This window comes from Heterocephalus glaber, unplaced genomic scaffold (assembly GCF_053883595.1).
Source record: "Heterocephalus glaber isolate CG9 unplaced genomic scaffold, H.glaber_assembly_v1.0 deba00000071, whole genome shotgun sequence".
Classification (NCBI taxonomy): domain Eukaryota; kingdom Metazoa; phylum Chordata; class Mammalia; order Rodentia; family Bathyergidae; genus Heterocephalus; species Heterocephalus glaber.
The window spans coordinates 1,508,423-1,536,385 of NW_028258137.1; the positions used below are offsets into that span (position 1 = coordinate 1,508,423).

At 56.4% G+C, this 27,963-nt stretch overlaps 2 protein-coding genes across 21 annotated transcripts; one reads left to right on the plus strand and one right to left on the minus strand.

Annotated features, from left to right (window-relative positions):
• Positions 1-13,432, plus strand: Klhl36 (kelch like family member 36). Of its 2 annotated transcripts, XM_087198558.1 has the most exons (6): positions 1-248; positions 2,044-2,122; positions 3,648-3,774; positions 3,945-5,018; positions 6,736-6,893; positions 8,830-13,432. In XM_087198558.1, the coding sequence occupies exons 4-6, from the start codon at positions 4,101-4,103 to the stop codon at positions 9,383-9,385; spliced, it is 1,632 nt and encodes a 543-aa protein (XP_087054684.1). In that variant the 5' UTR covers positions 1-248; positions 2,044-2,122; positions 3,648-3,774; positions 3,945-4,100; the 3' UTR covers positions 9,386-13,432. The 2 variants fall into 2 exon arrangements, with proteins under 2 accessions (XP_087054684.1, XP_004842777.1); XM_004842720.3 differs by lacking the exon at positions 3,648-3,774.
• On the minus strand, positions 10,615-27,921 carry LOC101696467 (uncharacterized). Of its 19 annotated transcripts, XM_087199091.1 has the most exons (8): positions 23,030-27,919; positions 22,405-22,536; positions 21,789-21,848; positions 21,276-21,504; positions 19,203-19,256; positions 17,298-17,399; positions 14,668-14,881; positions 13,527-14,422 (listed from the first exon to the last, which is right to left on the minus strand). In XM_087199091.1, the coding sequence occupies exons 6-8, from the start codon at positions 17,339-17,341 to the stop codon at positions 13,709-13,711; spliced, it is 972 nt and encodes a 323-aa protein (XP_087055217.1). In that variant the 5' UTR covers positions 17,342-17,399; positions 19,203-19,256; positions 21,276-21,504; positions 21,789-21,848; positions 22,405-22,536; positions 23,030-27,919; the 3' UTR covers positions 13,527-13,708. The 19 variants fall into 19 exon arrangements, 18 of the variants coding, with proteins under 18 accessions (XP_087055217.1, XP_087054901.1, XP_087054834.1 ...); XR_015446547.1 differs by lacking the exon at positions 21,276-21,504 and adding an exon at positions 10,615-10,798 and having other exon boundaries at positions 13,970-14,881; positions 23,030-27,920; XM_087198775.1 differs by lacking the exon at positions 21,276-21,504 and having other exon boundaries at positions 13,527-14,881; positions 23,030-26,901; positions 27,140-27,921.
• Positions 27,922-27,963: the final 42 nt, after the last annotated feature.

Below are 27,963 nucleotides of genomic sequence, written 5' to 3' on the forward strand. Positions count from 1 at the left end.
GAGCCCTGGCGGCGCCGCGGGTCGACCCCGGGCCTCCCGCCGCCCGCCGCCAGCCACCCGCACCCTAGCGCCCCTTCCGCCGGTGGCCACGCTCGCCGTGCCGGGGCGCCGGGCGGGGGCGGCGGTTCGCGGTCACCGCGTTGCTTTGTGCGGCGGCCGCCGGTGGGCGTCGTCTCCGCGGTGGAGGTGAGCCTCGCCCCCACGGCCCGCGCCGGCGTCCCGGATCCCCAGCCGCCGGGGCCCAGTCGGTGAGTCCCGGTCCCGGCCGCGGGGCGCTTCCTGCTCCGGCGCCCCCACCCTACCCCCTGTCCCGGACGAGGCTCTGCCGCGGGCCTACGGAGGGTCCCCAGGGGTCCCCACCGCTCTCCTGCTCAAGAAGCCGGGCAGGCAGCTGGCACCCAGCACCCGGGAAAGACCGAGCCCCAGACCTGGCCGGGGGCGGAAAGGAGCCTCCAGTGCTGGGGACTCTGGATATCTCGGCCTGGAAAAGATTGCTTCTAGCGTTGGAGGGTAAACCTGAGGGGGATCCTGTGTTTTCTTCCGTGTGACCGTGGGCGAGCCCTTCGGCCACCTGAGCCCGGGTGTCTCCCTTGGGAATGCTGGCTCCCCTGTCTCTGAGGCCAAGGTGAAACGGGAAGTCATGTGCAGTAGGTACTGCAGGAATGCTGGTCCCCAGGGCGACCCAGCTGCCTGGGGCCACAGAGAAAGGCCTGGGTTCGGGCAGCTTGTCCTGATCACAAAGTGGGCAGTTTGTCCAGAGATCTATCTGTCCCTTGCCCGGAGAGAGTGGGACAGGAAGAAATGTGCCCATATTCATTCCTCCCAAGGGAACACGGGAGTCCCTTTCATGTCCCCATTTGTCTCAGAACAGTGCCGATTTCTTACCACATTGTTCTTTATTAGCAGAGACTTCATGGGTAACAGGTTGGTTCTTAGAGACTCAGCAGGAGAACATTCTTCCGGGAGCCCTCAACCCAGTGTGTGACTTGTGCCCACCCTGCCCTCCCAGGCCTCTGATGCCTGGCTCCAGGTGGTGGATGAGCTGCTTGGCATTGCAGCACCAGGGGAAACCGTCACCCCAGCCTGTTCTGAGCGTGATGGTGAAGTCAGAGGGGTTAACACTCTGGCCCAAACCTGTGTTTAAGATGGTGCAGGGCCACAGAGGTGTCCTGCGGGGTGCAGCAGGCCGTGTCATTGAAAGCTCTGAAAGGTTTGCCAGCACTGGAGGGGTTAAGAGTAGCTGGAAGCCTCCTCCGTTGGAGCCCCAGCTCTGCCACTTGTTGGCTGAGTAAAGCTGAGTGGGTTAGTTCAGCCCCCTGCTGTCCCCTCCTTCTCTGTGACCCCAGGAGAATAATGTGCTGGCCCCAGGTGGAGTGTGGGGGCTAAATGAGGGGAGATGGGAAGAAGCCCTAGGATGGGGCCTGTGTCTGGAGCGCACCATGTAGGTGTTCATCATCACTGCATCGCGTCCTTTGCCTCCCGTATGGTCCCCACAAAGCCAGGACCTCGCTCAGTGTCCTCAGGCACAGGGCCTGAGTGTTGAAGCTGGACAGACCCAAGTTTGATTGTCAGCCATCTGCTAGCTTTGAGACCACAGTTTCGTTGTGCTTATCTGTGAAGCGGGCTAAGTGACGTCTCCTGCCCACATAGTTGTGGAATGAAAGGAGGCTGCATGTGGAAGTCCTTTAGCTTGGTTCCAGGGCCACGGTCTGGGCTCCAAAATGATCACTTAGCATCTAGCCAAGAGCCCCACTGCAGATGAATCCGCCAAGAGCCCCACTGCAGATGAATCCCCCAAGGTGGGTACGGCACACTGTCATCAGATTTTTAGATGGTAAAAGAATTTGAGTTAAGTGTTCACAGCGATGCTGACAACCTGATTTTCTCAACTCATAGTAGCAAAGAGTGTGTTGTAGTACTCTGTTCTCTCCCACTGTTCTCCAAGTGATTGTTTCCGAGCTTGTCCTGTCTGCCAGCGAGGCCCGCAGGGAATCAGTAACCTGGCGTTCATGCCACACACTCAGGATTCCCGTTCTGTTCCAGGGCTGCGGTCTCTTCGGCGATGGAGGCAAGCAGGCAGACCCGAGTGTCTCGGCCATACAGGATCAGCGAGTCGTCAAAGGTCTGTGGACAATGCTCACTGCCTATGTCAGGCTGACTCTGGTTATTGGTGTTGCTCATCTCCTTGAGGACTAGAAGAGGTAGAAACAGGCAAGGAGCATACAGTGCAGTAAAATCAGAGGTAGCTCGGGCCACAAGCCATTCGTGACATGATGGCTGGGTGTTTTCATTTTCCATTCTGGCATTTCAGAGCGTCCTCTGTGTCACAGCTTGGCCCAGTTATTCTCTGTATCAATGGCAGGAGGTCAGTGGGACAGGGTAAGAAGTCCCGATTGGCCATGTGTGCTAGCACAGGTCTGTCATCCCAGCACCTGAGGCAGAGGCAGGAGGATCACCAGGAGTTCAAGGCCAGCCTGGGCTACATAGTGAGGTCAAGGCCAGCCTGAACTGCAGAGCAAGACCCTGTCTTTCTCTCTCTCTCTCTCTCTCTCTCTCTCTCACACACACACACACACACACACACACACACACACACACAGAGAGAGAGAGAAAGAACTAAACATGGCCAGCTGGCTGGAGACCTGCTCAGCTGGAATCTGAGCAATCTGAGCTCAGGTCTGGGTAACCCGACCCCAGATGATTCTCAAGAGGATTCGGGGCTGTTGTGGTGCCCACAGCTGCTCCAGGTAGAGACTGGGGGTGTCACTACGGGGACAGTCCCCATTTTCTTATGTCTCCTAGTTACAAACACTCTTGGTGCCCTGTTTTCGGTAAAAGTGTCCTTTTGGAAGATCTTTTTTCAGTACTGAGGATTGAACCCAGGGCCTCTGCACTGAGCTCCACCTCCAACCCTTTTTATTTTATTTTTTAATTTGAAACAGGGTCTTGCTAAGTTACTCATTTCCCCAGGTTGGGCTCCTCCAGCCTCAGCCTCCTGGAGTCCTGGGACGTCAGATACCCTAGAGATTAAATGTTCTCATTCTTTCAGATCACACATTCTCAGTGAGGGGATACACTGTTCCCAGGGGGTGAAGATTGGTTCTTGAGGTCCAGAAGGAATTTTATCCTTTCTCCATAGAGATATACAGACAGCCCCTAGGTAGACAGCAGTGTGCTGGCAGTGGCTAAATTGGGGGGGATGGGGATGGTGGCTCTAAGGACAAAATATCTTGAAAGGCTTCTTAGTGCAAAATAAGAGAGAAACACTGTGCTAGAAAAAGGGAGTCATGAGCAATCGGAGGTTGAGAGGGGACAAGGCTCTGTGGGTGCAAAGAGAAGAAAAATGGGGCTTCGCTTGTGAGAGAGGCCGGTTCCCTGAGAACGCTCTCTGTTGCCAAGGTCTGCTTTATCTTGTGTGAAAACCCAGCAGCTCCGGCTGCACTCTCAAAGGGGCTTTGTTTCCGGCATCGGCCTCAGAGACAGTGTTGCTTTCTAAGTTTGATACCGCTGGAAACCTTTGTCCTTCGCAGCCAGATTCCGAGTTGGTTCCTCTGGGCAGAGCTCTTAGCAATAGGGTTCTCTAGCCCTTGGCTGATTGTGTTTCTGTTCCTAGCACTCTCTGGAAAAGTGTGCCCTTGCATTTCTAGACACAGAGCGCACCATGTAGCCAGCACCTAGATGGAAAGAAATAAGCAGGATGCGGTGGCGCAGCCCTGTAATCCCTGCACTCTGGGCGGCTGAGGCAGGAGGATCGAAAGTTCCGGCTCAGCCTGGGTAACTGAAGGACTTAGTAAGACCCTGGCTCAAAATAAAAAAGAAGAAGGTCTGGGGATGGAGCTCAGTGGGGAGGTTAGGGTTCAATCCCTGTACTGGAAAATTGCAGTGGGGTCAGTGGTGGCCTTGGGTGCTCCTGTCCCTGTCGCTAAGCATGCCCTCCCCCGCAGGTGTACCACTGGGCCGACCACCCCACCACGGTGCTGCAGCGGCTGAATGAGCAGCGGCTCCGAGGCCTCTTCTGTGATGTGGTGCTGGTGGCCGAGGAGCAGCGCGTGCCTGCTCACCGAAACCTGCTGGCTGTGTGCAGCGACTACTTCAACTCCATGTTCACGCTGGGCATGCGCGAGGCCTTTGAGAAGGAGGTGGTGCTGGTAGGTGCCTCACCCATCGGGCTCAAGGCCGTGGTGGACTTCCTGTACGGCGGTGAGCTGGTGCTGGATGGTGGCAACATCGACCACGTGCTGGAAACGGCGCACCTGCTGCAGATCTGGACGGCGGTGGACTTCTGCTGCGAGTACCTGGAGCAGGAGGTGAGCGAGGACAACTACCTGTACCTGCAGGAGCTGGCCTCCATCTACAGCCTCAAGCGGCTGGACGCCTTCATCGATGGCTTTGTGCTGAGCCGCTTTGGCACCCTGTCCTTCACGCCCGACTTCCTGCAGAGCGTGTCCATGCAGAAGCTGTGCCTGTACCTGAGCAGCAGCCAGGTGCAGCGCGAGTGTGAGCACGACCTGCTGCAGGCGGCCCTGCAGTGGCTGACACAGCAGCCAGAGCGCGAGGCGCACGCCCGCTGCGTGCTCGAGAACATCCGCTTCCCGCTCATCCCCAAGGGCGACCTGCTGCACCGCGTCAAGCCGGCTGTCTGCGCACTGCTGCCCCGCGAGGCCGGCTGCGAGGACTTTGTGGAGGAGGCCGTGCGCTACCACAGCAGCCTGGCGGCGCAGCCCATCCTGCAGACGGCGCGAACCGCACTGCGCACGGACGGCGAGCGCCTGCTGTTTGTGGGCGGCGAGGTCTCCGAGCGGTGTCTGGAGCTCAGCGACGACACCTGCTACCTGGACTCCAAGAGTGAGCAGTGGGTCAAGGAGACGCCACTGCCAGCCCGGCGGAGCCACCACTGCGTTGCCGTGCTGGGCGGCTTCATCTTCATCGCAGGTGGCAGCTTCTCCCGGGACAACGGAGGGGACGCGGCCTCCAGCCTGCTTTATAGGTATGACCCCCGCTGTAAACAGTGGATCAAGGTGAGACCAAAGCCCATTCTTTCTCTACTCCAGGCGTCTGGGGTCCCCTTCACCCAGCCCCGACCTCCCGCCTCCTCTGGGCCTTGCCAGCTGCCGGCTGTGTGCAAGGTGTGGCAGCCACCCACCTCCCGCCCTGGCTGGGGAGAGGAAGGGCGGCCGTTGCCCGTGGCTCTTGCTCCATTTCCGGGAGCATCCTGTGTTGGTGCTGCAGCACGGCAGCCACCGGCCCTGGTGGCACTGACCCCTTGACATGTGGCCAGTGCAAACGAAGAGGCACGTCTTCCGTTTTCTTTCATTTTAGCTAATTAACATTTAAGTATAAACAGCGACACGAGGCTCTTGCCTACCAGATGGTTGTCCCAGCAAGATTCCTTGTGCAGGGCCCAGGATGTAGCTCAGTGGTGCCGCCGCCTGCCTCGCAAGCGCAAGGACCCGAGTTCGATCCCTGGTACCAAAAAACCAAAGATTCCTCAGGCCTCATCTTCTGTGTGGAGCTCTGCTCCTGCAGGGGTTTCCAAGAGGCACTGGAGCCGGGCATGGTGGCACACACCTGTAGTCCTAGCACTCGGGAGGTGGAGGCAGGAGGTTGGCCTGAGTTCAAGTGCAGCCTGAATTACAGAGCGAGACCCTACCTCAAAAAACAAACAAAAAATGAAAAAGAAAATAGGCAGCAGAGCCTGAGCCTGGCCCTGGCTGTGGGGGGAGCCTGGGCCGGACTGGGACTCGACCCGTGATTGCACCGCAGCCCCTCCCGAGGGTGGCCGGGGCAGGGTGGCCGGGGCGTTGCTCTCTGTGCCTACGCCCTCACCTGGTGTCTATTCCACCCCTGGAGACTGGCGTGGCCTTGAGGTCCGGGGCTGTGGTACAGGTTGACTGGCATGCCCCTGGCTCACGGAAGGGCTCCCCGTCTCCCACAAACCCCTCTCCAGGAAAACCCTGTGTGAGCCTTATACTCACCTCCACGTTGCTGTGGACTGGGGGTTTTCCTGAGCTGAACACTCTGGACGGATTCCAGGTGACCTTTCCCTTTTATTCCCAGAAACCTGAGACAAGGGCTGAGTCACGTGCGTGGAGGAGGCTGCAGCCCCACAGTCCAGCCCCAGAAGCTCCGTGGCGGGGTGGATGTGTGGTCTTGTGCATGTGTCCTGCTGAGATTATTCAAAAAGCAAGAGAGCTGGGGTTGTCTGCTTTTTAATTTTCTGTTCAGTGCCGCTTTCTGCTGCTAACAGGGACAGCCATCATCATCAGTGTTTAAAAATATCTGGAGCTGGGGTGTAGCTCAGTGGTAGAGCATGTGCCTTGTACACACGAGGCCCTGGGCTCCATCCGAAGCCCCATGAAACAAATCTGAAGGAGTGGAAGAAGGGAAAGTTGTTTGTTTTTTTTTTAATTTTTAGAAAACTGCTAAGTTGACAGTTCTGAACTGTGTATCCTGCAGAAACTTAGTCCACGAGGTTGAGCACATGGCCAAACAAGTTTGGGGAACCATGTGTCTGTACCTCCTCCCAAGGCTGTGCATGTCCTAAGGACCCTCGGGGACTCTGCAAAGCCTCTCTGGAGACCCCATCTTTCCTTGGTTTAAGTCCTGTTCCCAAGCTTGCTTGGGCACTGTTACACCCTCCTGGGGCGTGGCTTCCGGGACACGGTTGAGGTCACAGCACCCAAGGGGGACATGTCCCCAGCTTGGGGGGAAGGTACAGGTGTCTCACCTCCGCAGGTGGCCTCCATGAACCAGCGCCGTGTGGATTTCTACCTGGCCTCCATCCAAGACATGCTGGTGGCCGTTGGTGGCCGGAATGAAAACGGAGCGCTGTCTTCCGTAGAGACCTACAGTCCCAAGACCGACTCCTGGTCCTACGTGGCCGGCCTGCCCAGGTGAGTGGGGGCCTGCCCAGGTGAGTGGGGGCCTCTGCAGCTCACTGTTCCAGGGTGATGTGGCATTTGTCCGGTCACCTCCCACATATTCTGGCTTCCACGTTTGGGCAATATTTCCTGGCTTCTCATGCATAGCAGTGGGTGGACCAGGACTGGAGCCGAGCTCCGGCTCAGACCGCCCAAGTGTGGGCATGAGCTCCGCTGCCGAAGGAGGCATCCCCCACTTTCCCAGTCTGCCCCACTCCCGCGGCCAGGGAGCCGAGTGTTGAGCTGTGACTTTAAGGCATTTACTGAAGGCCCCCAGTCTGGGCAGGAGTGGGGCAGTGAGCCTGTTTTAAAGTCACACTTGGGGCGAGTCCCAGCCCCTCAAGCTCTAGGTGACAGGTCCAGGCAGGCGTTCTGGGCAGCCAGGGCGCAGTGCTGCACCCCGCTTGCTGAGCCCTGACTCCCAGTTGGCGCCTCACTGCGGTGCTCCAGGCGATGACGCCCGGGTGGGCCCAAGGGTTTCACCGCTAAGCCAGGGCCGCCGAACGGGCAGGTCGGTGGGGTGAGTATCGGCCCACCTCCGGGTCCCCGCGGTCTTGGGGCTCTGTCACCCCACACCCCAGATGGAGGGGTGGAGCCTGACAGTGCGGTTCCTACACTTTGAGCGCATCAGAGTGAGTGCAGTCCATGTGTGCCCACTGCCGCACGTGGTCCGTAGCTTTCCTCGTGTGTTGCCTGCACTGTAGAAGGGGGCGTCCACCACCTGGAGCCCCACCCAGCCCCTCTGTCCGCCCTGGGCTCGGCTTCCACGCACACTGCCCCCGACCCCAGCCCGATCTGTCCCCACCTCCCGCTCGGTCCCCACTGCCCAGAGCTTCATGATGTGCCTACCTGGGCTTATTTTAACCTTTAGTTCCCATTTATTTTGTTTGCCTTTTTAAAAATTCTTTTTTATTTTTTGGTTTTTGTTTGAACTTTTTTGTTTTTTTGAGACAAAGTCTCACACTGTGGCCCAGGCTGGCCTCGAACTCTCAGTGGTCCTCCTGCCTCAGCCTCCTGAGCACTGGGATTGCAGGCTGCACCCATGCCTGGCTGCCTTTTCATTTTTTTCTCTTTTCCTTTTCAGTAAACATAAGCTTTTAGAGGAGTCTTAGGTGTAGAGAAAATTGAGCAGAGAAAGCCCAGAGTTTCCTCACGCACACGTGCTCGCCTGCCCCTAGCGCCCCACATTGGCAGGGTCCAGGGCTTGTTGCTGGTGAGGGACACTGACTTGTTATTATGAACAGAGACCCCAGTCTCTGCACGTCAGGGTCCACCCGCTGTGCCACACGGTCGTGTGCCCTCCATTAGTGTCACAGAGAAGAGTCCACTGCCCAGACACCCGGCCCACCCCCACCCCCACCCCACCTCGGACCCGTGTGTGCTTTGTCCCTCAGTGTCCTCATGGTTGGACGTGTACTCCGTTCCTTCCTTCCAGAATGATGTCTGATCGGGTGTGTGTGCCTGAATAGCACTGTGTCTCGGTTCCCAGCCACTGTGTGAAGGGTCCCAGCCTGGTCCATGCAGGTGTCCTGGCTAGGGCGCTGGCCACCTGGAGCAGAGTGAGGGTAGGACCCTGGCCAGGTGTCCTGACCGCAGGCCGTGCATTCAGTGGCTGTGTCTGTAGAGTGCTCATGGGATATGGGCGTGGTGGCACACACCTGTAAACCCTCCACTCAGGAGGCTGAGGCAGGAGGATCACCACGAGTTCGAGGCCGGCTTGGACTACATAATGAGACCCTGTCTCAAACCCAGTAAGTGCCATGGAGCACCTGGTCCCTGCTTTTCCTCCTTCGGTCCTCGAAAGCCGGATGGGGCAGGTTGCTCCAATTTGCAGCAGATGAGACTGAGGCCCCAGCCCGGGCAGGTGGAGCTGGCCGGCACTGAGCCCCTGTGTCCTCGGTCCCTGCAGGTTCACCTATGGCCACGCGGGCACCATCTACAAAGACTTCGTGTACATCTCGGGCGGCCACGACTACCAGATCGGTCCGTACCGCAAGAACCTGCTGTGCTATGACCACCGCACAGACGTGTGGGAGGAGCGGCGGCCCATGACCACGGCGCGCGGCTGGCACAGCATGTGCAGCCTGGGCGACAGCATCTTCTCCATCGGCGGCAGTGACGACGACGTGGAGTCCATGGAGCGCTTCGACGTGCTGGGCGTGGAGGCCTACAGCCCTCAGTGCGACCAGTGGACGCGCGTGGCGCCGCTGCTGCATGCCAACAGTGAGTCGGGTGTGGCTGTGTGGCAGGGCCGCATCTACATCCTCGGCGGCTACAGCTGGGAGAACACGGCCTTCGCCAAGACTGTGCAGGTGTACGACCGCGAGGCCGACAAGTGGAGCCGCGGGCCCGACCTGCCCAAGGCCATCGCCGGCGTGTCCGCCTGCGTGTGCGCCCTCAGGCCGCGGCCGGAGAACAAGAAGAAGAAGGGCAAGGGCAGGCGGCTGCAGGACTGCGGCCAGTGACCAAGCCGCCTCCCGCACCCCGGTGTCTCCCGAGCGCCCCGGACGCGCCCACGCTCCTCACCAGCTTCTGTTTACTTCTGTGACTTTTGCTATTTCTACGCCGTCACAGCCATCAGTCACATGGACTTCATGCCGTGTCCTGCTTGAGCAGTCACACCGGGACCCAGGCAGTCAACACCCTGGGCGGCCGCCTTCCACCATGGCCGGCGCACGCGGGCTCCTGGCCACCCCGGGAGTAGCTTGCACCTGAGGGATGCAGTAGTTTCTGTAGTGAGACTCGGGGCCTTGGGGGAACACGTCATTTTGGCTTTGAAAAGTAAGATTCCTGGGCTCCACCTCAGAAGTGTCAGGTATGAAACCACCGGGGAAAGAGCCAGGCATGGCAGCACACACCTGTAATCCCGGCACCCAGGAGGCTGAGGCAGGAGGATCGCCACACATCCAAGTTCAACCTGAACTACATAGTGAGTTCACAACCAGCCTGAACTCATAGGGAGACCCTGTCTCAAAAAACCCAGAATAAGTAAAACTTCAGGGAAGCCCCAAGACTGTATTTCCGCCGGTTTCTTGAGCTCGGAGCACTGGCCATGTTTGGCAGCCGCTGACAAGGCCGTAAGCAAGGACCCAGACCTGGTGGACAGTCGGAGGTAGGACAGGGACTTCCCTCAGGGCGCTGCTGCTGCTGCTTCTGAACGGTCCTTTTTTCGCGGCTAGGAATCTTTCTGAATTCTAAAAGGTAACAGGCAACCAAGAAGGGAAGAGGGAAGTGACACGAAGCTCTTTACAAACCTGAGACTGTAACGTGTGCTTTCACTTGTCCCTGTCCCTAACCTACTCACACCACGGTACGGAGCTCCCCACTCGACATTTACTTCTCAGGAAAGGAAGAGTCCATGTGGCGCCCCCTGGCTGCAGCCCCCAGAGCCGTGAGGGCTCTGCCCACTGGAACAGGCTGGGCCCACAGGGTGGCCGGCGTCCTGGGCCTGTACCTGCTGCTGAGCGCTGCTGAGCACAGGGCAGACTCCTCAGCCAGCCTTCCTGTGTCGCTCCTTCCCTAAGCGACAGGGTCAGGGCCGATGGCCGCCGGGCTCCTCCAGGTGACGGCGTCCCTCCCTCTGCGTCGGCTCTGTTGCCGATGGCAGCTGCACCGCCTACAGAGCGGGCCTCCCCGCCCACCGCCCCTCCCAAGCACCCTGGACCGCGGTGAGAGGCCCCCGACTGACTGGGCACAACACGAGAGCCACGGGGAGGGGGATCGGCTCAGTCCTGAGCGGTGACCTGTACCTCAGCGGAGTCTGCTCACAGGAGAAGATTCGTGGTGAGCGCTGACACCCGAAGAAGCAAAGCCGCTTCCTCTTCCCCTGCTCCTCTGTCCCCCGCGGGGCTCGCTCGGTTTGGATCCTCTGCTGCTCCCTAAGCCAGAAGGGCAGCTGGGGAGACGAAAGCCTCCGTGCACACTGTCGCTGGTGGGGTGAGCAGCGTGTGGGAACCTGTGTCCCCTGCGTGTGGCGGCCCCCAGAGGCTTAGGGACCGCAGTGAGGCTCCGTGCGGCCGGGTGTGTCAAAGGCTCTGAGAAGGCCTGTGTTCACTGCTGGCTGCCTCGCCAGCCTTTCCAAAGGCCCAGCCTGCGCAGTTCATTTCATCCCTAGTCCCAGACCTCCGTGAAAGGTGTTCCGGAGAGATTGGACGGCCTGGAGCCCAGCAGAGGGTGCTGTGGTCAGGCCGTTCACACAGGGTGGCCCTGGCCCCAGGAGAGGCGAGCCCCGAGCTTCAGCCTCACCCGTCCTCCCCATTTTGCTGCTGGGCCTTGCCTGGGGCAGCTCTGGCCGGCTCCTGAGTCTCTGGTGCCTTGTGGGAGAGGCAGCTTGCGGGCCATGAATGTGGCTGGTGATGGGTCAGCTCTGCTACTGGGGCTTCGGAACTGGAAACCCACTGCACTGTGCCATCTGGCCGGGGCGAAATGGTGGGCAGAGTGGTGGCAGGGCAGAAGTGGATGGCCTTTGGGAAGAGGTTGGGCCACGGTGGCAGCCAACTGGTCTGAATGAAAACAGCATGCCACTTTTGGGTTAGACTGTCCATAGTCCCAGCACTCGGGAGGCTGAGGCAGGAGGGTCGCTTAGGGTTGGAGGCCAGCATGGGCTGTGTAGTGAGTTCAAGGCTGGCCTGAACTACACAGCGAGACCCTGTCTCCACAACAACAACAAAATAACCTGTCCGTGCTCTGGGGTTCTTGGAGCTTTGAGAACACCTGGATTGTTTTTCCTCAATCTTTCAAAATCAGGATGGCTTTTATTCAGGTTTTGCTTGCTCTTTTTTTTTAAGAATTAAGAGTACCAGCTTTGTATTAGTTGTGGGCTTGGTCCTCACCTAAGTTAGGACCCTGTTTGCATAAGACATAAACGTGATAATAAAAGGGACAGGGAATGGAAAGCTGAAGGGGGCTGGTTGTCCGCAGGGATCTGCTGCTTCAAATATGTATCAAGGGCCAGATGCGGTAGCACGCACCTGTAGTCCCAGCTACGCAGGAGGCTGAGGCAGAACGATCTGCCTGAGCCCAGGGGTTTGGGGTCAGCCTGGGCAACATAGCAGGAACCACCCCCCAGAAGCGCTCACCTGGCAGTTCCAACATTCTGCCCTTTTATCAAGGCTCCCACCCGGGCCTTTGAGGCCTGGATTTAGGCAGAGCCACAGGTGTGTATCTGTATTCCAAATGCTCGGCCTCCCCTGAACCATTCAGTGACCTCTGGGGAATTTGCAGGGACTCCAGAAGCTAACTCTGAGTTTGGGGTGTGAAGGCAAACGCCAGGGGGCAGTGGTATCCATCCTCTGAGGCCCAGGGCTCTGCCCTGAGTTTGAGGGAATTAACTGGTGGTTCCAGGTGCCCGGCCCTAAGCCAAGAGGGACCTTTCAGCGACATGCAGCGGTGGCCAGGCCTCCTGGTGTCTCCTGCATGCTGCTGCCCACAGGACAGTGGCTGGCATCGGGCCCCAGCTGAATCTTCTGCAGCATACGTGGGGTAGCTGCATAGATGCCTAGACACCTGACCCTGCATCTGCCACACCTGGCTGTTTTTAGAGTTTTTTGAAATGTTTTGATACTTTTTGATACAATTTGCTAATCACCATTTTGTAGTCGCCTGCCAGGGGCCCCACCTCACCCCCTACCTGCCTGCACCCCAGGCTTGTCTGGATGAGCAGTGTCCTGTGGCCTTGGCTTCAGGCATCTCTGTGACTGAGTCTGTCCTAGGCCTGGTGGCCCAGAGGACATGGGACCCCCCCTTCTGAGGGCCCACCCGTGGGCTGCCCACGTGTCCCTGTCTCTTGTGGGCCATTTCTCCATACGTGTATGGCCGGGCCTGGTCTGTTCCCGTCTGCCTTTCTTTTAAATAAAAGCGGCGAACCCCCTGGCACGTGAGAGACACACTGTCCTCAGCAGGAGGGGTTGTTCATTTCTTTTTGTTTACATGGATAAAATCAATGGTTTCTGAGGGGGCTGCGGATGTCAAGAAATTCTCCTTCGCTTGCCTTAAAGAGTTGAATGAGGGGCTGGAGATTTAGCTCAGTAGTTCTGGCACCTGTCTCCCAAGCGCAAGGTTCCGAGTTTGATCCCTGGTACCAAAAAAACCAAACTTGAATGAATGTACCCATCTCTGGTGTAGGGACAGACAGAATGTGCTCTTCCCTGTCAGCTCTCTAAGAAGAGCAACGCCAGCTTGTGGAAGTTACTGGAAAGCCGTGGTCCAGGTTTCTTCGTAAGCAAAGGAGAGTTAGATCCTTTGGTTTAATCATCAGCCACCGTCCCTTTCTAAATTAGTTAATTTGATGATTAAGTAACTCATTGTTTATGTTCTGGTTACTAATGTCACTGAAATCTGGAATTTCCATTTAATTTGTTGCTTTGTTGTATTTGTAATTTTATGACATTCAGAGTTTTTTTGTTTTCCTCTTTTAATTAATTTTCTGCACAATGCTTTTTTTTTCTTTGATTTTAATTACATACAGAATATTCAATTCTTGCAAACACATTAAAATAATGTGCCTGCTAGGGTATGGTTTATTTTATAATTACATTGCTAGTCTCGTGTGGCTGTTGTAATGACCTCTATCTTCTGTGCCTTTATGAAAATGAACCCCTTATATGTGAAGCCCAAATATCATTTTAAAAATGAATCAGATTTCCGTTTAGTTTACGGGAGGGTGGGACATTTTGGTTCTGCTTTTATTATGCTCCTAATTACTATGTTTATCGAGGAATTTCATTCAGATCTTTGATTGCAGCACTAAGTCCCTGTGACCTGAAATGCAAGTGTTGCTGAAATTTGTGTCAGTGGGGTAATTTGATTTGAGGAGGAAAACAGGAGCCAAAGGAAGCATTGTGTCTGACGGGCAATCTGTTTCCTCTGCCTGGAAGGAGCAGGAGCAGTTGTGTGGGCACAGAGGCGCCCTGCCCCCCAAGCCTCGGAGAGGGGCCACCTCCCTCCCTGCCTGCAGGCCTTGGCAAGGCCACCTGCAGACTGGAAACCCAGTAGAATTTGCCATGGGCCACCGGGCCAGGACACTGGCTGCCAGTTGCTAAATTTCTCACCTGGGTCCATTTCTGCTTCTGAAGACTGCGGGAGCGCAGACCTCGGGAGTCACTGTCCCCAGTTCCCTCGACCGTGAGGCCTGGCCCCAGTCGGCTTCGCCCTTGGGTTGTGTCGCATTCTCTGGAGAACACAGGACCTGCGGTGAGGCCTTGGACACAGGTGGCCCCTTTGAGGGAAGTGGCGACAGCACAGAAGAGAGCTGGGAACGAAGTGCTTTGTCCTTCGCTGAGTAGCAGGTTGGATGCCAAGCAGCGCTTAAAGCTTAAAGCGTGATTTCTGGTGCCAAGGAGCCCGGGTGTCAGCTGGGCCCAGCTGGGCACAGCTCTGGTCGCAGTGCAGATGGGACATGCAGGCGGCTCCTCTGGCCGACTGGGAGGACAGTCAGCTGCTCTCTGGCTCCAGCTCCTCGCCCTCCTCTCGGGAGAGACACTGCGCGTGCGGTGGAGAGTGCACTGTGACAAGGGGGCACTGTCAGCCCAAGGCCGGCCGGAGCCTGCCCCGGGGGAGGCCACTGTGGCCTTGGCTGGAGTCCTGAGGCCCAAGGGCCTGCTTTGGGACACCAGAGACGCAGCCACCCTGGCGCTCACCGCCTCTGACCAACCCTGGAAAGACTGGGCCAGGGACAGCAGCGCACAAGCCTGACCCGGGGTCCAGCTGAGCCTGCACCCGGAACCAGGCTTCTGACCCAGGAACTCACCGAAGCTGGCACTTGACATTGGCCTCTAGCGCGAGAGCCAGTGGGGCCACCTGGGTCAGCTTTCAGAGAAGACGTGAAAGGACAGCAGCAAAGGCCTTTTGGGCCACTGCCCTCTTGTTCCCGCAGTGATAGGTTCTGCTTGCAGGACTCATCCTCTCTTCCCTCCAAAGCACCCTTTTCCCCTTGAGCAAGTCTCCTTTTTCTTATTTCTGCCCTAAAATAAATGGTAATTTTTCACATCCAAAAAAAAGACTGCATCCAGACCCACCCTGGGTGGAGGAAGGCAACCCAGGGAACCCCTTGGCCTGGCTCTTTCACCTTGGCCAGACGGAGAGCTTGAAGCCTTGAAGCCACAGTCACCTGCAGGCAGGTGGAGGCCACGCCCACTTCTCAGGGCTCCGCCCATGGCCTTCGATCCCGACCAATCATGACACGCCTCTGCGGAGCCTAGCTGGGTGCCAGGCCCGACACCTAGCTGAAGTCCTGAAGTCCGGGCCCTGCTCTGAAGGCCCCTGTGCCCTCCCTGAGGGTGAAGGCAGTGTGTGTGATATCTACATCACAGGGAGATTTTTTATTTTTAACTGCATGGGCAGAGGAGCAAGAGGCACAGAGAGGGCAGAGAGGCTGGGCGTGGGGAAGTGGGCGAGGTGCGCAGAAGGGCCCGGGTGCCCCAGGGGTAAGGAGGACAGAGCCCGAGGGAGCCACCAGGAATCAGCTACACTCAGGTCTGGTGGCTGAGGGCTCAGCCTTTTCTTTATGTCTTCTGCTTTCGTGGGGAGACATTGGGTCACCCGTGGCACCACTTCTTGTGGAGGGGAGGCCACTGCCATGGGACCTGACACCTGGGGTCAGGCACCCAAGGCCGCATGTCAAGGGCGAGGTCCCCACCTTGCCCCTGCGGGGAAGGGCTGGAGCCTTTGAGCCTGGTGGGAAGGTGAGGTCACCAGGTCTCACCTTAGGAGGGGCTGTGGGACACCAGTGTCCCCTTCCAGCCCACCCCCCAGCCCTGGAGGGGGGATCCCCTGCCCACATGCTGCTGCAGTGCTAACCACCCAGGGACTGAAGCCTCAGCACCATGAGCCAAAATAAACATTTCCTTGTGCATGGGGGTGAGGAGGTACTGGGGATCCAACCCAGGACCTTGGCCCTGAGTACACGCCCAGTCCCCCTTTTTTAAATTTCTGAAACAGGGTCGTGCTAAGTTGCCATAGTGGGATCCAACTTGTGATCCCCCTGCCTCAGCCTCCCAGAATACTGGGATTACAGATGTGCCACCATGCCTGCCACCAGTTCCTCTCTTTAAATTGATTTAACTCAGGTATTTGCTACAGTAATGGAAAGCTGACAACACAGAGCTTCTTTGTTCTTTCTCTTAAAAATTAGCATACAAACTGGGCAGGCGGTGCACGCCTGTAATCTCAGCACTTGGGAGGCTGAGGCAGGAGGATAGCTGCAAGTTGGAGGCATTCTAGGCTACATAGTGAGTTCAAGGCTAGTCCGAACTCCATAAAGAGACCCTGTCTCAAAAATCAACAAAAAATTTAAAGCAGTATCTCAACCCATCTTTGAGTTCTGCTGGTGTCCTGAGAGCTACAAGTCAGACTGCCCTGCCTGGACTCTACTGGGCCTGGAAGCTGGGGTTCAGGGCGGCCTCTGTGCAGGGCCCAGGGTGTCCTCCAGGGGGTGCTGTGGAGCATCTGGCTCAGCGGAGGCAGCCACTTGGCCCACCCTGGTGGACCTAGGCAGCCACTCGGGTGAGCTGAGCTGTCGTGCTTTTGCAAGCCCTCCCAGTGACTTATGCGTGCTGAAGTTGCACACACACTGCTCTCCAGAGGTGGCTGCCCCCCCCCCCGCCTGTCTGGGCTGAGTCCCCGCCCACCAGCCTGCACAGTTTGTTCTGGCCAAGTCTTGAACCTGGGGTTCCCCAAGGTCAAGCACAGGCTGCTGCTGATACCAAAGCTCCCAGCTGGGGAAGGCAGGAAAGGCTGGCATCTCCTCGGCAGGGCCCAAACTGCCCTGTCCCATTGAGGAGGCAGGAAGCCCGGGCCCCTGGAGGAGGCTGCAGCATCTGGGGCTCCATGGCCTCACTGTGTCCTGGAGCGTTTTACAGCCCCACTGTGATAGGGATCCATCCCTCAGGGGGCCTGGCATCCAGGGTGCTAAAATATAGCCTCGCACACAGAGCCTGGTTTCCAGTGCAGCGGTGTCTGGGCCTCTTTCATTCCAGGCTGAACTCAAGAGCCCTAGGTTCCAGCCAGAGCTCATTGCTTACCAGCTTCCAACAAGGCCCCGTCCAGGGCGTCCTGTCAGGGACTGGGAGCTTGGTGATGGGAGCAGCCCAGGGCCGTGAATCAGGGTCCACAGCCTAGAGCTTTCTTCCACTCTGTCACAGCCTCCTGGGCCAGAGGCTTTGCCCGTAACATTTCACCTCCCTCGGCCCTGGCCAGCACTGGCTGGAGGCTGCTCTCTGCAGGGTCTTGTTCCCTAGGTGGAAGCAACCTCAAGAACTTTGAGGTCACAGAATGTCTGGGGATCTCAGGAAGCAATGTCCACTGGGGGACGGAGGGTACACATTTGTGTAACACGGATGCTCCAAGAGTCCCATTTAGAACCAAGCGTAGGGCACACACCTGTAGTCCCAGCATCTGGGAGGCTGAGGCAGGAGGATTGCCATGAGTTGGAGGCTAGGCTACACATGAGTTCAAGACCAGCCTGGATCACATAGCAGGACCCTGTCTCAAAAAACAAAAACAAAAAAACACACCCATTTCACTTTGCTGAAACCAGGATCTCCTGTAGTTCTTTGGCCCTGGACTCCTCCCTGTTTCCTATGTCTGTAACTCGAGGCAGTTCGTGGACATGCAGTCCTGGTAAGTGGGAAGCTGGGGGTTTCTGGGTCCCCCCAGCTCTGATGACTCGGTGACTGTCCTGTCACCCACACCGGAAGCTGCCTCAAAACAGCCAGGGGATGCTCGATGGACTCTGTAGCCCAGACCCCAGGGCCCAGCAGCTCGAGCGCTCAGCTGTCGGTGCTGCAGGTGGTGAACCCTGATCCGGCCGGGGCATCAGCCCGGCGGGGCCACAGCCCTCACTCGGCACTCAGTCCTTACCCCACGGTTCCTGAGTGCGTGTTGCTGGTGGGTTGGAGTAAAGTGGCCTTATCCTACCTGAGAGCCCAGCCTGCCCCCACAGAGTGACGGGGGCCTCTGCTGGGAGCTGCTCGAGCCAGAACGGCCATGTCAGCTCTTGGCCTGAGTCACCAGCCAGCTGGGCAGCAGACAGATGCCAGACTTGCCAGGCTCCATAGTCGAGGGAGCCGTGTGTGTTTGTGTGTGTGTGTGTGTGTGTGTGTGTGTGTGTGCACCGGGGGTTGAACCCAGGACCTTTGCATGGAGCTACATCTGCAACATTTTTTTTTTTTAGAATTTTGAGTCAGGGTCTCGCTAAATCATAAACTTGCGATCCTCCTGCCTCAGCCTCCCATAGTGCTGGGATTACAAGCGTGCAGCACCACACCCAGCTCTGAACCGCTTAAAACCAGTTTATCTCTAAATGCATATCTACATCTGTGTTAGCTTTCCCTCACTGTGGCAGAATACCTGAGACAGATGATAACTTCACAGTAGGAAAGGGTTACTTGACTTACAGTCCCGGAAATCTGCTTTTGGGCTGGTGCCACAGCAGCCTGCTGGGAGCATGAGACAGAGGAAGCCCAGCCTCCGGCAGCTGGAAGGCAGAAAGGAAGAGAGGGAGGCCGCAGGGGCCCGATCTCCCTCCGCGGCCACGCCCCATGGCTACGCCCCTGAGGCCACGCCCCTGGACCTCCCAGGGGTGCTTCCGGCTGCAGGCCAAGCCTTCTACACATGCACCTTGGGGAACAGCCAACGTCCGAACTACCAGCAGGGCAGGGGAGTGCACACCTGTAATCTCAGCACTGGGGAGGCTCAGGCAGGAGGACTGCTATGAGTTCAAAGCCAGCCTGGGCTAGGCAGGGAGACCTTGTCTCCAAAAAAAGTAAATAAAAATAAATAAATAAATAAATAATATTTAGAAAAAAATCTAGAGGTTCTACCCTAAAAAGCCAACAGTGGGGCGGGGATTTAGCTCAGTGGTTCTGGCGCCTGCCTCTCAAGTGCAAGGTCCCAAGTTCAATCCCCAGTACCAAAAAAAAAAAAGCCAACAGTATTCATCTTTCAGTAAAAGTGCTTTTTCCTACTTGCCTTACCCTCTCCCCACATTGAATCTCTTTTCCCTTTGTTTTGGGACAGAATGAACCAAACTGGACTTTTTCAGCAGGATAGAGCCCCAGGCCCCTGCCTCTGGCCCCATCCAGCTTTGGAGGCCCTGACACTAACAGAGCAGCAGCCTGCAGGTGGCAGTGCCCAGTCCTCGCCCAGGAGGCTGCGGTCTCTGGAAGTCAGCTCTGAAATGACCGGGAAGCCCACGCAGCATGGCACCACCAGCAGTGTGGCCTCAGATGCGAGTCGCTTCCACAGCGTTAATCACACAGCAAGCAGAGCAGGGTCATTACTCACCCCATGGCAACTTCGCTTTTGTTATTTCTTTAAACTTCCATTGAAAGACAGCATCTTAAAGTAGAAAGAAACGAATTGTGCCGTAAGCAAGTTTGCCAACAGATGCCACCTGTTGGGAGGCCCCCGAGGGACCGAGGTCCCCCCACCGCTGATTGAACACTCCCGTGCCTCAGGTGACATGCAGGTACCCTGACACCTGCCCTCTCAACATGTATTCTTCAGAAAAGTGCCACTGCTGGCCGAGGGGCAGAGCGAGGAGTGAAGCTAAGGAGGGAGCAGTTGGCACAGAAGCCAGCGGACCTCAGCCCCACGCAGCACCACCATTGGAATAACATTTCCTGTCCCCACCTTTCACATCAGCTGGCGCAGCCCACGACGAAGCACCCCAGCTCTTTCCTGCCTGCCTGTCCTCCGTGGCAACCTATTCAGGGAGGCTTATTCGGAAAGCTCATGCTGTTCTCAAGCTTCAGGTATGGCTGTATCCAGGAGAGCATGTTTCTCCAGCCCGGGACTCAGGGACAGTCTCTTACCTGACCACACATTTATGGACTGATGCCAGAGAAGTCCTGACAACCCAGCCGGGCGAGGTGGCCCATGCCTCTAATCCCAGCACTTGGGGCCTGGCACAGGAGGAGCTCCATCCCCAGCCCTTTTTTATTTTTTTTTATTTTGAGACAGGGTCTCCCTTGCAACCCTTCTGGCCTGTGCCAAAGACTGGTCGCAGGAGGGTGGCTTCACCCCCTGGCTGGGCATGATGTTCCATCCCCGTGTCCCTCTGTCTTACCACCAGTGTTTCCCCCAGGTTCATAGAAAGGAAACCGATCTCAAACTTGGGCTCCTGTGGCCTTCGGGCACCATACCAGCACACTAGAGTGATGTCCTCAAGCTGTCCCAGAAGGCACCCATGCTCCAAGTTGGTGGTTCGGGAACTCAGTGACCCCTGCCCCAGGTGGCTGCACCAGACCTCTGCCCTGCTCCCGAGGTCGCCAATCCTGTAGCTCTGGCTGGAGCCCAGGCACTGACCTTTCTAATCCTTCCAAGGGATGAGGATGACATTCCAGGCTGGGGGCCCAGCCAGTGCAAAGGTCCTGGGGCAGAACCTCCCGGCCCGGTGTGCCAGGAACATGGGGGAGAGGAGGGGAGGAGGAGAAAGCAGAGACAGTCTGTGGGGCCTTGAAGGCCACCTGCTCCCTCCCTGTGCTCTTGAAATCAGCAAGCATGAGCTGAGCCCTGGGGACGGGCCAGGGACTGGGCTGGCATGGAGTCTGCAGTGACAGTGAAGCGCATGGGTGCCCTCCTCGCAAAGTCACCAGCCTCAGGGGGTCGCAGGAACCCCTCTGTCCCCTCCTCTGTGTCATCTGCATCAAGTGCCCTCCTTCACGGGGACCCTGGGGTGACGGGGTAATGCCCCCATGCAACACGTCGTGACAGTGTCTTGTGGATGGTGAAAAGCAGGAACCAACCATACACACTGAGTTCGCACAGCCTGGCCCAGGGCAGTGAGTCCCACTTGTGCACCCAGCTGCTCAGGAGGCTGCAGCAGGGGGATCACTGGAGCCCAGGAGTTCAAAGCCAGCCTGGCCAACATAGCAAGACTGTATTTCAAAAAAAATAAGGGTATCTAGAGTCAGCACATGTGTGCACCCCTGAGTATGTTTCCTATGCAGTTGATGCTCCTCATCCTCATACATCCTGCATCTAGATTAATGCTTGCTTGTGGTATGGATTCTGCCTTAGCTACTTTTCCTGTTGCTGAGACAAAGCACCCAAGAGGAGAGGTTTATTTCAGCTCACAGTGTGTGGAGGGCTCAGTCCACAGTCAGCGGGCTCCCAGGCAGGGCAGCGTGGCAGAGGGGAAACAGTCCAGGGCAGGGCAGGCAGGAGGCAGGGAAGCAGCAGCCTCCCTTTCCCTTTCCTCCCACCAGGGTGCACATCTGTTGGCCGCTGCCACCCACATGCAGGGTGAGGCTTCCCATCACCCACACCCAGAAGTGTGCTAGACCAATCAGTGGTCTTATCCAGCACTGCACACCCATGGTCCCAGCATCACATCCTTAATCCACATTCACACACCCATGATCCAGCCACCTCTGAAAAGCTCCACCTATGAGCATGAGGCTTTGGAGGGACATCTGACACAATCCACAACAGGTTCCTTTCACTTCTTTTTTTTTTTTTGAGACAGGGTCTCCATATGTGTTCCAGGCCGGCCTTGAATTCCTGGCTGTCCTCCTGCCTCAGCCTCCCCCATGCTGGGATTACAGGCGTGTGCCACCACACCAGGCTAGGATTCCTTTCATTTCTGTCCAGTGAACACATAAGCAAATCCATGAATGAGGGATGCATGTAGGGGGTTATCCAAAGGCAGCATAAGGGTCCCTTCAGTACAGACCTGCCCGCTGCTGTCTGTGCCCGAGTCCCATCCCCAGGCCCCGAGGGCCCCATGCTGGGTGTCCAGGCGGCTCCTCGGCCCACCGTGCCCGCCACCCCAGAGGCCCAGCCAGCTTGGCACCTGCCTCGGCTTCACGGGAAGGCTGTGTCACCCCCACATTTGTAGGTGAGAGGAGACTGAAGGAAGGGCCTCACCTGTGTGGCAGAAATGCATGTTCTGCGCCCGGTGACCAAGGCTGAAGAGCGAGCCATTTTCTATGGGCAGAAAGGAGAGGTTGCTGGGTGAGTGGCCGAAGCGTGAGAGGCGAGCGCAGCAGAGTGTGGCCTCCCCTCATCTCCTCACTGCCCCAGAAACAGATGGGAGGCGAGCGGGCTTCTTCACACGCCGGAAACTGAGCCCCAGAAAATCAGCCTGTTCCCCCAGGTCCTGACTGAGTTGAACACTGAACAAAGAACGGAATCCAGACCAGCGGTGTAGCTTACATTTTCCTTTTAAAATTTTCTTTCTGGGGGCTGGGGATGTAGCTGAGTGGTTCCACCACCTGCCTTGCAAGCGCAAGGACCCGAGTTTGATCCCCAGTACCAAAAAAAAAAAATTTTCTTTCTTTTTTGAGACAAGCTCCTACAGTGTAGCCCAGGCTGGCTTAGAATTTGCAGGGATCCTCCTGCCTCAGCCTCCCACGTGTGCCACCTGGCACAAGATTTACTCCCTTTCTTTAGCCGCCCCCCCCATCAGAGTCCTAAAGTGGCTGCATCGGAATGGGATCTGGCGCCTGGCAGGGACGGGATCTGGGAGTTGAAGGAGGCTCACCTGTAACACGTGGACTCTGTGTGCTCCGTCACCAGAAATGGGAGAGCGAGATAAAACAAAAGGGCAGGGCCAGGGATTTAGCTCAGTGCTGCCGCTGCCCGCCTTGCAAGTGCAAGGACGCGAGTTCCATCCCTGGCACCAAAAAAATAAAATAAATAAATACAAGGGCAGCTGGTCCCTCTAGTGCCCTCAGCCATCTGTCCCAGTGCAGGAACGGGGCTGAGGGGTCTTAGTTGCTTTTGCTTTTATCACTAGTTATTATTATTTGTAGTGGGACTGGGAATTGAACCCATGGCCTTTGCATTGAGCTACATCATCCCCCTCACTCATTTTCTTTCCTTTTTTTTGTTTTTGGTACCCAGGATCGAACTCGGGACCCTGTGCTTGCGAGGCAGGTGGCCAAACCACTGAGCTAAATCCCCACCGGGACCCCCCACCCCGTTTTCTTTTGAAACAAGGCCTTACTAAATTGCCCAGGCTGGGCTCAAACTTGTAAATCTTCCTGCCCCAACCTCCCAATCCCAGCTGGGATTACGGCAGTGTACCCGTATACCTGACATCCAGCTGAGTTTGATGTCAATGTTTAAAAATAAACATATTAATGTCTGGGTGTTGTGGCACACACCTGTGATCTCAGCACTCAGGAGGCTGAGGCGGGAGGATCTCTGTGAGTTCCAGAGCAGCCTGGGCTGCACAGTGAGGCCCTGTCTCAAAAGACCAAAAAAAAAAACAAACCCAATACAGAACAACAACAACAAAAAGAGGGGCTGGGGATTTAGCTCAGTGGTTCCGCTGCCTGCCCCACAAGCGAAAGGACCCGAGTTCGATCCCTGGTACCAAAGGAAAAAAAGGAGGAAGGAAGGGGAAGCAAGGCCAGGGCCTGCTGGCTCTGTCTCCCGGTTCAGCCTTGGGGAGCCCGAGCTCTGGGAACCGCTTTGCTGAGTCCCTGGGCCTCTGGTTCTCATCAGTCCACAGACAATGGTTGAAGATGCCCTTCGGGAGCCTGGTCCTGCCGAGCCCTGGGCTGTGGATTCGGCCCGCAGGATCGTGAGGCGCTTCCAGTGCTTCTTGTGCCTCCCAGCAGCGGAGGGAGGCTCAGCTGGCTGCCTCCGTGTCTCTGAGGTGCCTGGGACTCTGCTGCTCCGAGTTGGCCTGGGCGTCCTCCCCTCTCAGGAGCTGTGGAGTTGGCTCCGCAGTGCGGTCTCTGCCTGCTGAGCCTCCGGGCTCAGGCCTCCCCTCAGGCCCGCTGGAGTCACCCACGCCACCGAGGTCCCCTCTGCTTCCTGCTCCCCCACCAGCATCTCTGCCTCCAACTTCTCCAAAATTCGTGCCACTCCATGGTTACCAGGAGCTTGCCAGATGTGCTTCTTTTTTTTTCCTCTTTGTATTATCCTCAAATATTTTAAAGCAGATCCCAACATCAGGTCATTTCATTCTCTACATCTCTCAGAACAAGAAGGGGGCCCAGGTGCAGTGGCGCACACCTGTGCTCTTAGCATTCTGGGAGGCTGAGGCAAGGGGATCTCCAATTCAAGCCCAGTCTGGACAATTTAGCAAATCAGTGGGACCCTGTCTCAAAATAAAATAAAAAAGGGCCAGGGATTTAGCTCATTGGCACCTTGCCTGCCTCGCAAGCGAAAGGTCCTGAGTTCAATGCCTGTTACCACACACAAAAAATAATAATAAATAAATAAAAAATAAAAAAGGACTAGGGACATAGCTCAGTGCAAAGATGCTGCATTCGATTTCCAGTATCAGAAAAAAACAAACAAACAAGAAGTGGTATTTTCTTATAAACCCCAATGCCTCATCACACCTAACACACTTATTGTTAAATAATTCCTTGGTGCACTCTAGGCCTTACCTAGCCTGGGGCAGATGCTTAGGAATCCCTTTTTTTGGGTACTGGTTTTGACTCAGTGTCCACATAAGAAATAGCCTGCATTTGGCAAGTCTTTTTAAAAATTCTGACAGCTGGGCCAGGGATTTAGCTCAATGCTGCCGCCGCCTGCCTTGCAAGCAAGGTCCTGAGTTCGATCCCCAGTACTCCCCCCAAAAAAATTTCTGACAGCTGTCATTTACCTCATACTCCCCATTTTGTTTTTTTGTACCGGGGATTGAACTCGAGTCCTTGCCCTTTCGCAGCAGGCGGGGAAACCACTGAGCTAAATCCCCAGCCCACATTCCCCCTTTTGAATACGATGTGCTCTGAAGATACTGCTTGCTGATCAGCCATCTGGTACATGTCCGTTTACTAGAGGACCAGGTTTAATATAAACACAGAAGATGGCAGAAAGGATTCAGTAGGTGGCCTACAGGGGCTGCTTAGAGAATCTTTTCTTTGGTACCAGGGATTGAACTCAGGACCTTGCGCTTTCGAGGCAGGCAGTGACACCACTGAGCTAAATCCCTGGCCCTTGGTAAATCTATTTTTTAAGTCTCACTCTGTGCCCCTTACAAAGGGCACAGTCTCAGTCTCACTGGCTTCCTTCCGTTCCAGCCTAACGTGGAGAAGCCAATAGTGATTGCCTTGCTGGGATTTGTGAGAATTGAGGAGGATGTTCATTCAACAGATGTTTTTTGAGTAGCTGCTGAGTACCTAGCACTGATCTAGGTGCTGAGAAATTTCAGGAACAGGAGTACGAAGTGGCTCCCCAGAGCTTGGATCCAGGCGGGAGGGCAGACCATACACTCATAAAACCAGATCAGTGGCCGAGTGTAGCAGCACAGGCCTGTAAGCCCAGTACTTTGGGAGGCTGAGGCAGAAGGATGCCAAGTTCAAGCCCAGCCTGGGCCACACTGCAGCTTAGCAACAACATATCTCAAAGGGGGTGGAGCGGGGCTGGAAATGAGCCAGGGCAAAGGCCTCCCCTGTACTGCGAAGAGAAACAAATCTTAAAGGAAAATGACAAAGTTGTATGTGCAGTCAAATCAATGGATTTTTTGGTGGTCTTTATACATTTGCCAGTATTTATGTTTATTGATTTATGGGGCTGCAAGCGCAAGGACCAGAATTAGATCCCTGGTACCAAAAAAAAAAAAAAAGAATATTTAGGGACCTCGGGTCAAACTCAGGGCCTTCCAGTCGCCAGGCAGGCGCGGTGCCTCTGAGCCACATCCCCGGCCTTGGCCTTGAAAGCTTGAATTTTATCCTTGGCAACAAACCTTGTGGAGTGCAGAACTCTCCCTGTGCTAACATCGCCTTCCTTCTAAGGGTTCTGGGAACAATGATGGTGGCTTCTACCATGAAACCCTCGGTGTGTGCCAGACTTCTGGCTAAGGGACTGACACAAATCCTCGTTACCATGCTTGTTTTCACTAGAACCGCCCCCAGCCGTTCTTGGTCCCATTTTACAGATGAGGAAAGCGAGGTCCTGAGAGGTTAGATACCCACTCCAGGTCACACTGCTGTGCCACTCCTCTGTATTGTCAGAGTTCCAGAAAAGATTTTTCTGGGTACCACAGGCTAAACTGAAATACTCTACCATCTTGGGCCAAGAACTCCCGAGGGCATGATTGTAGTGTAATCCTAGCACTTGGGAGGCTGAGATAGGAGGATCACCTCAAGTTTGAGGCCAGCCTGAACTACACAGTGAGACCCTGTCTGAAGAAAAAAAAAAAATTAAGAGTAGGTCTTGTGGTACAAACCTGTTACTCAAGCACTGAGGAACGCTGAGGCATGAGGATCACAAGTTCTAATACTGCCTGGACAATTTAGAGACTTTGTTTCAAAAAAAAAAAAAAAAAAGTGGGGCCAGCGTGGTGGCACATGCCTATAATCCCAGCACTCAGGAGGCTGAGGCAGGAGAATCTTGCAAATTCCAGGACAGCCTGGGCTACATTGTGAGTTCAGGGTCAGCCTGAACTGCATCGCAAGACCCTGTCTCAAGAAACAAAAAGTGGGGAGAGCTGAGGATATAGCTCAGAGTGAAGGCCCAGTATCACCAAAAAAGGGGGGAGGGGGACTAGGTCTTGTTTATTACAATTTTTATTTTTCGCTCAAGCAACATTACGATAAAGTCAGAATGCAGTACTGAAAGTCACCAGTCTCTGTCGTGTGTGGATCTTATTTTTCTGTGGTAGTAACCACAGCGGGCCAGAATGATATAAGACAATAACAATATCATAATAATAATAACATAGTATTTGCCTCATCTTTTTGCTGTAAAAAATTTCGGACAGAGAAACCTTAGCGGACTGTTGTTAACCTTTTGCTACATTTGCACCTGCGCTCTCTGTCCCGTCCTGTGACAGTTCATTTTTGTTGAGTCACTAAAGGCTTGGCAGGCATTGTGAGATTCACTCTTTAATTTCCGGCAAGCACATTCTGACAATAAAGACACAGTGTCCTGTTTACACTTTTAAGTTGCCCATAATTCACTAAGCAGCTATATCCGATCCACATACGAAGCTCTCCAAAAGAAATAGGAAAACGGCCTTAAAAGACAGCGAGAGCTGGCATGGTGGCTGACGTCTGAGATCCCAGCTGGCAGGAGGCTGGAAAAAAGAAAAGGCAAAACAAAAGCCAAGGAAGGAGAGGCTAGGGACAGCAGGGTGCCGCCTCGCAGGCAGGGACCTGGGTCCCAACAAACCGAGAACCACAGCGGTCCTCGGGGCGGCTTTTCTGGGAGGGAGAGCCTCGGGCAACTGCGGGGTCTCGGAGCTGCAACTGCAGCTTTAGAACCTCGAGACCCTTTTCCTTCCTCCCTCCTCACTGCCGTCGGGACGGACGCACCGTAATTCCGTCCTTTTGTCCTTCCCACTGGAACAGTCGCTCCGGTTCTTGGAGTCCAGGTCTGCGGCTCCAGAAGGCGCTCGCGGACCCGCGCGCGGTTCGGTTCAGTTCAACCTTGCAAGAAGCCGAGGTCGCACACATCTCCCGAGCCCCTCACGGCATTCTCGTGCGTGGAGCACCTGGCTCCCGACCCTCGCCCGGGAGGACACCAAGGCTCGCTCAGAAGTAAGCGGCCCGGGCCGGCGAGCGCGGGGTCGGCCGCCAGCCCCTCCCCTTTCCTTTGCCGGTGGGGGGACCGAGCTGCACCGCGCTCCTCCTCGCTCCTCCCGAGGCAAGCTCCCTCCCGCGCCGCCCGGCCGGGCTGCACCCAAGTAGACGGCTGAAGGAAGCGGCGACGCGAAGCTGGGCGGCTCCTGCTGAGCGCCGACCCCGGCCCGGCTCCGCGCGCTCTCGGGAGCTCTCTTCAGTCTGCGTTTCCTTCCCGCCGTCCGTCCGGCGAGAGGCTGGGCCCACACCCGGCGCCCGCAAGAGGGCGTCCACGCGAGCGAATGAATGAGCGCGTGAACGCGGGGGCACCCAGCACCTTCAGGTCTCTCCGGCGGCCCCCGCCTACAGGCCCTGGGAGGCTCGTGGGCCCCGGGCCGACCCCCGGAGACTGCTCCGGGCTCCAACGCCCCGGGACAGGACGGCGGCCGCCTGGCGGGCTCGGCCTGGGGCTGGGGATGGGCCCATGCAGCGCCGCGGGGCGGGAAGGTCATGCGGCCGGATACGCCCACTTGCTGGCACGCAGGCGCAGAGCGCGCCCCTGCCCCACGGCGCCGCCA

Bases quoted from the DNA above. Each gene is read 5' to 3' on its own strand.
- LOC101696467 (XM_087198775.1), bottom strand. From the start codon at position 14,686: ATGTCAAGTGCCAGCTTCGGTGAGTTCCTGGGTCAGAAGCCTGGTTCC.
- Klhl36 (XM_004842720.3), top strand. From the start codon at position 2,063: ATGGAGGCAAGCAGGCAGACCCGAGTGTCTCGGCCATACAGGATCAGC. The intron at 2,123-3,944 runs GTCTGTGGACAA...CCTCCCCCGCAG, and splicing joins GGATCAGCGAGTCGTCAAAG to GTGTACCACTGGGCCGACCA. The intron at 5,019-6,735 runs GTGAGACCAAAG...TCACCTCCGCAG, and splicing joins GCTGTAAACAGTGGATCAAG to GTGGCCTCCATGAACCAGCG.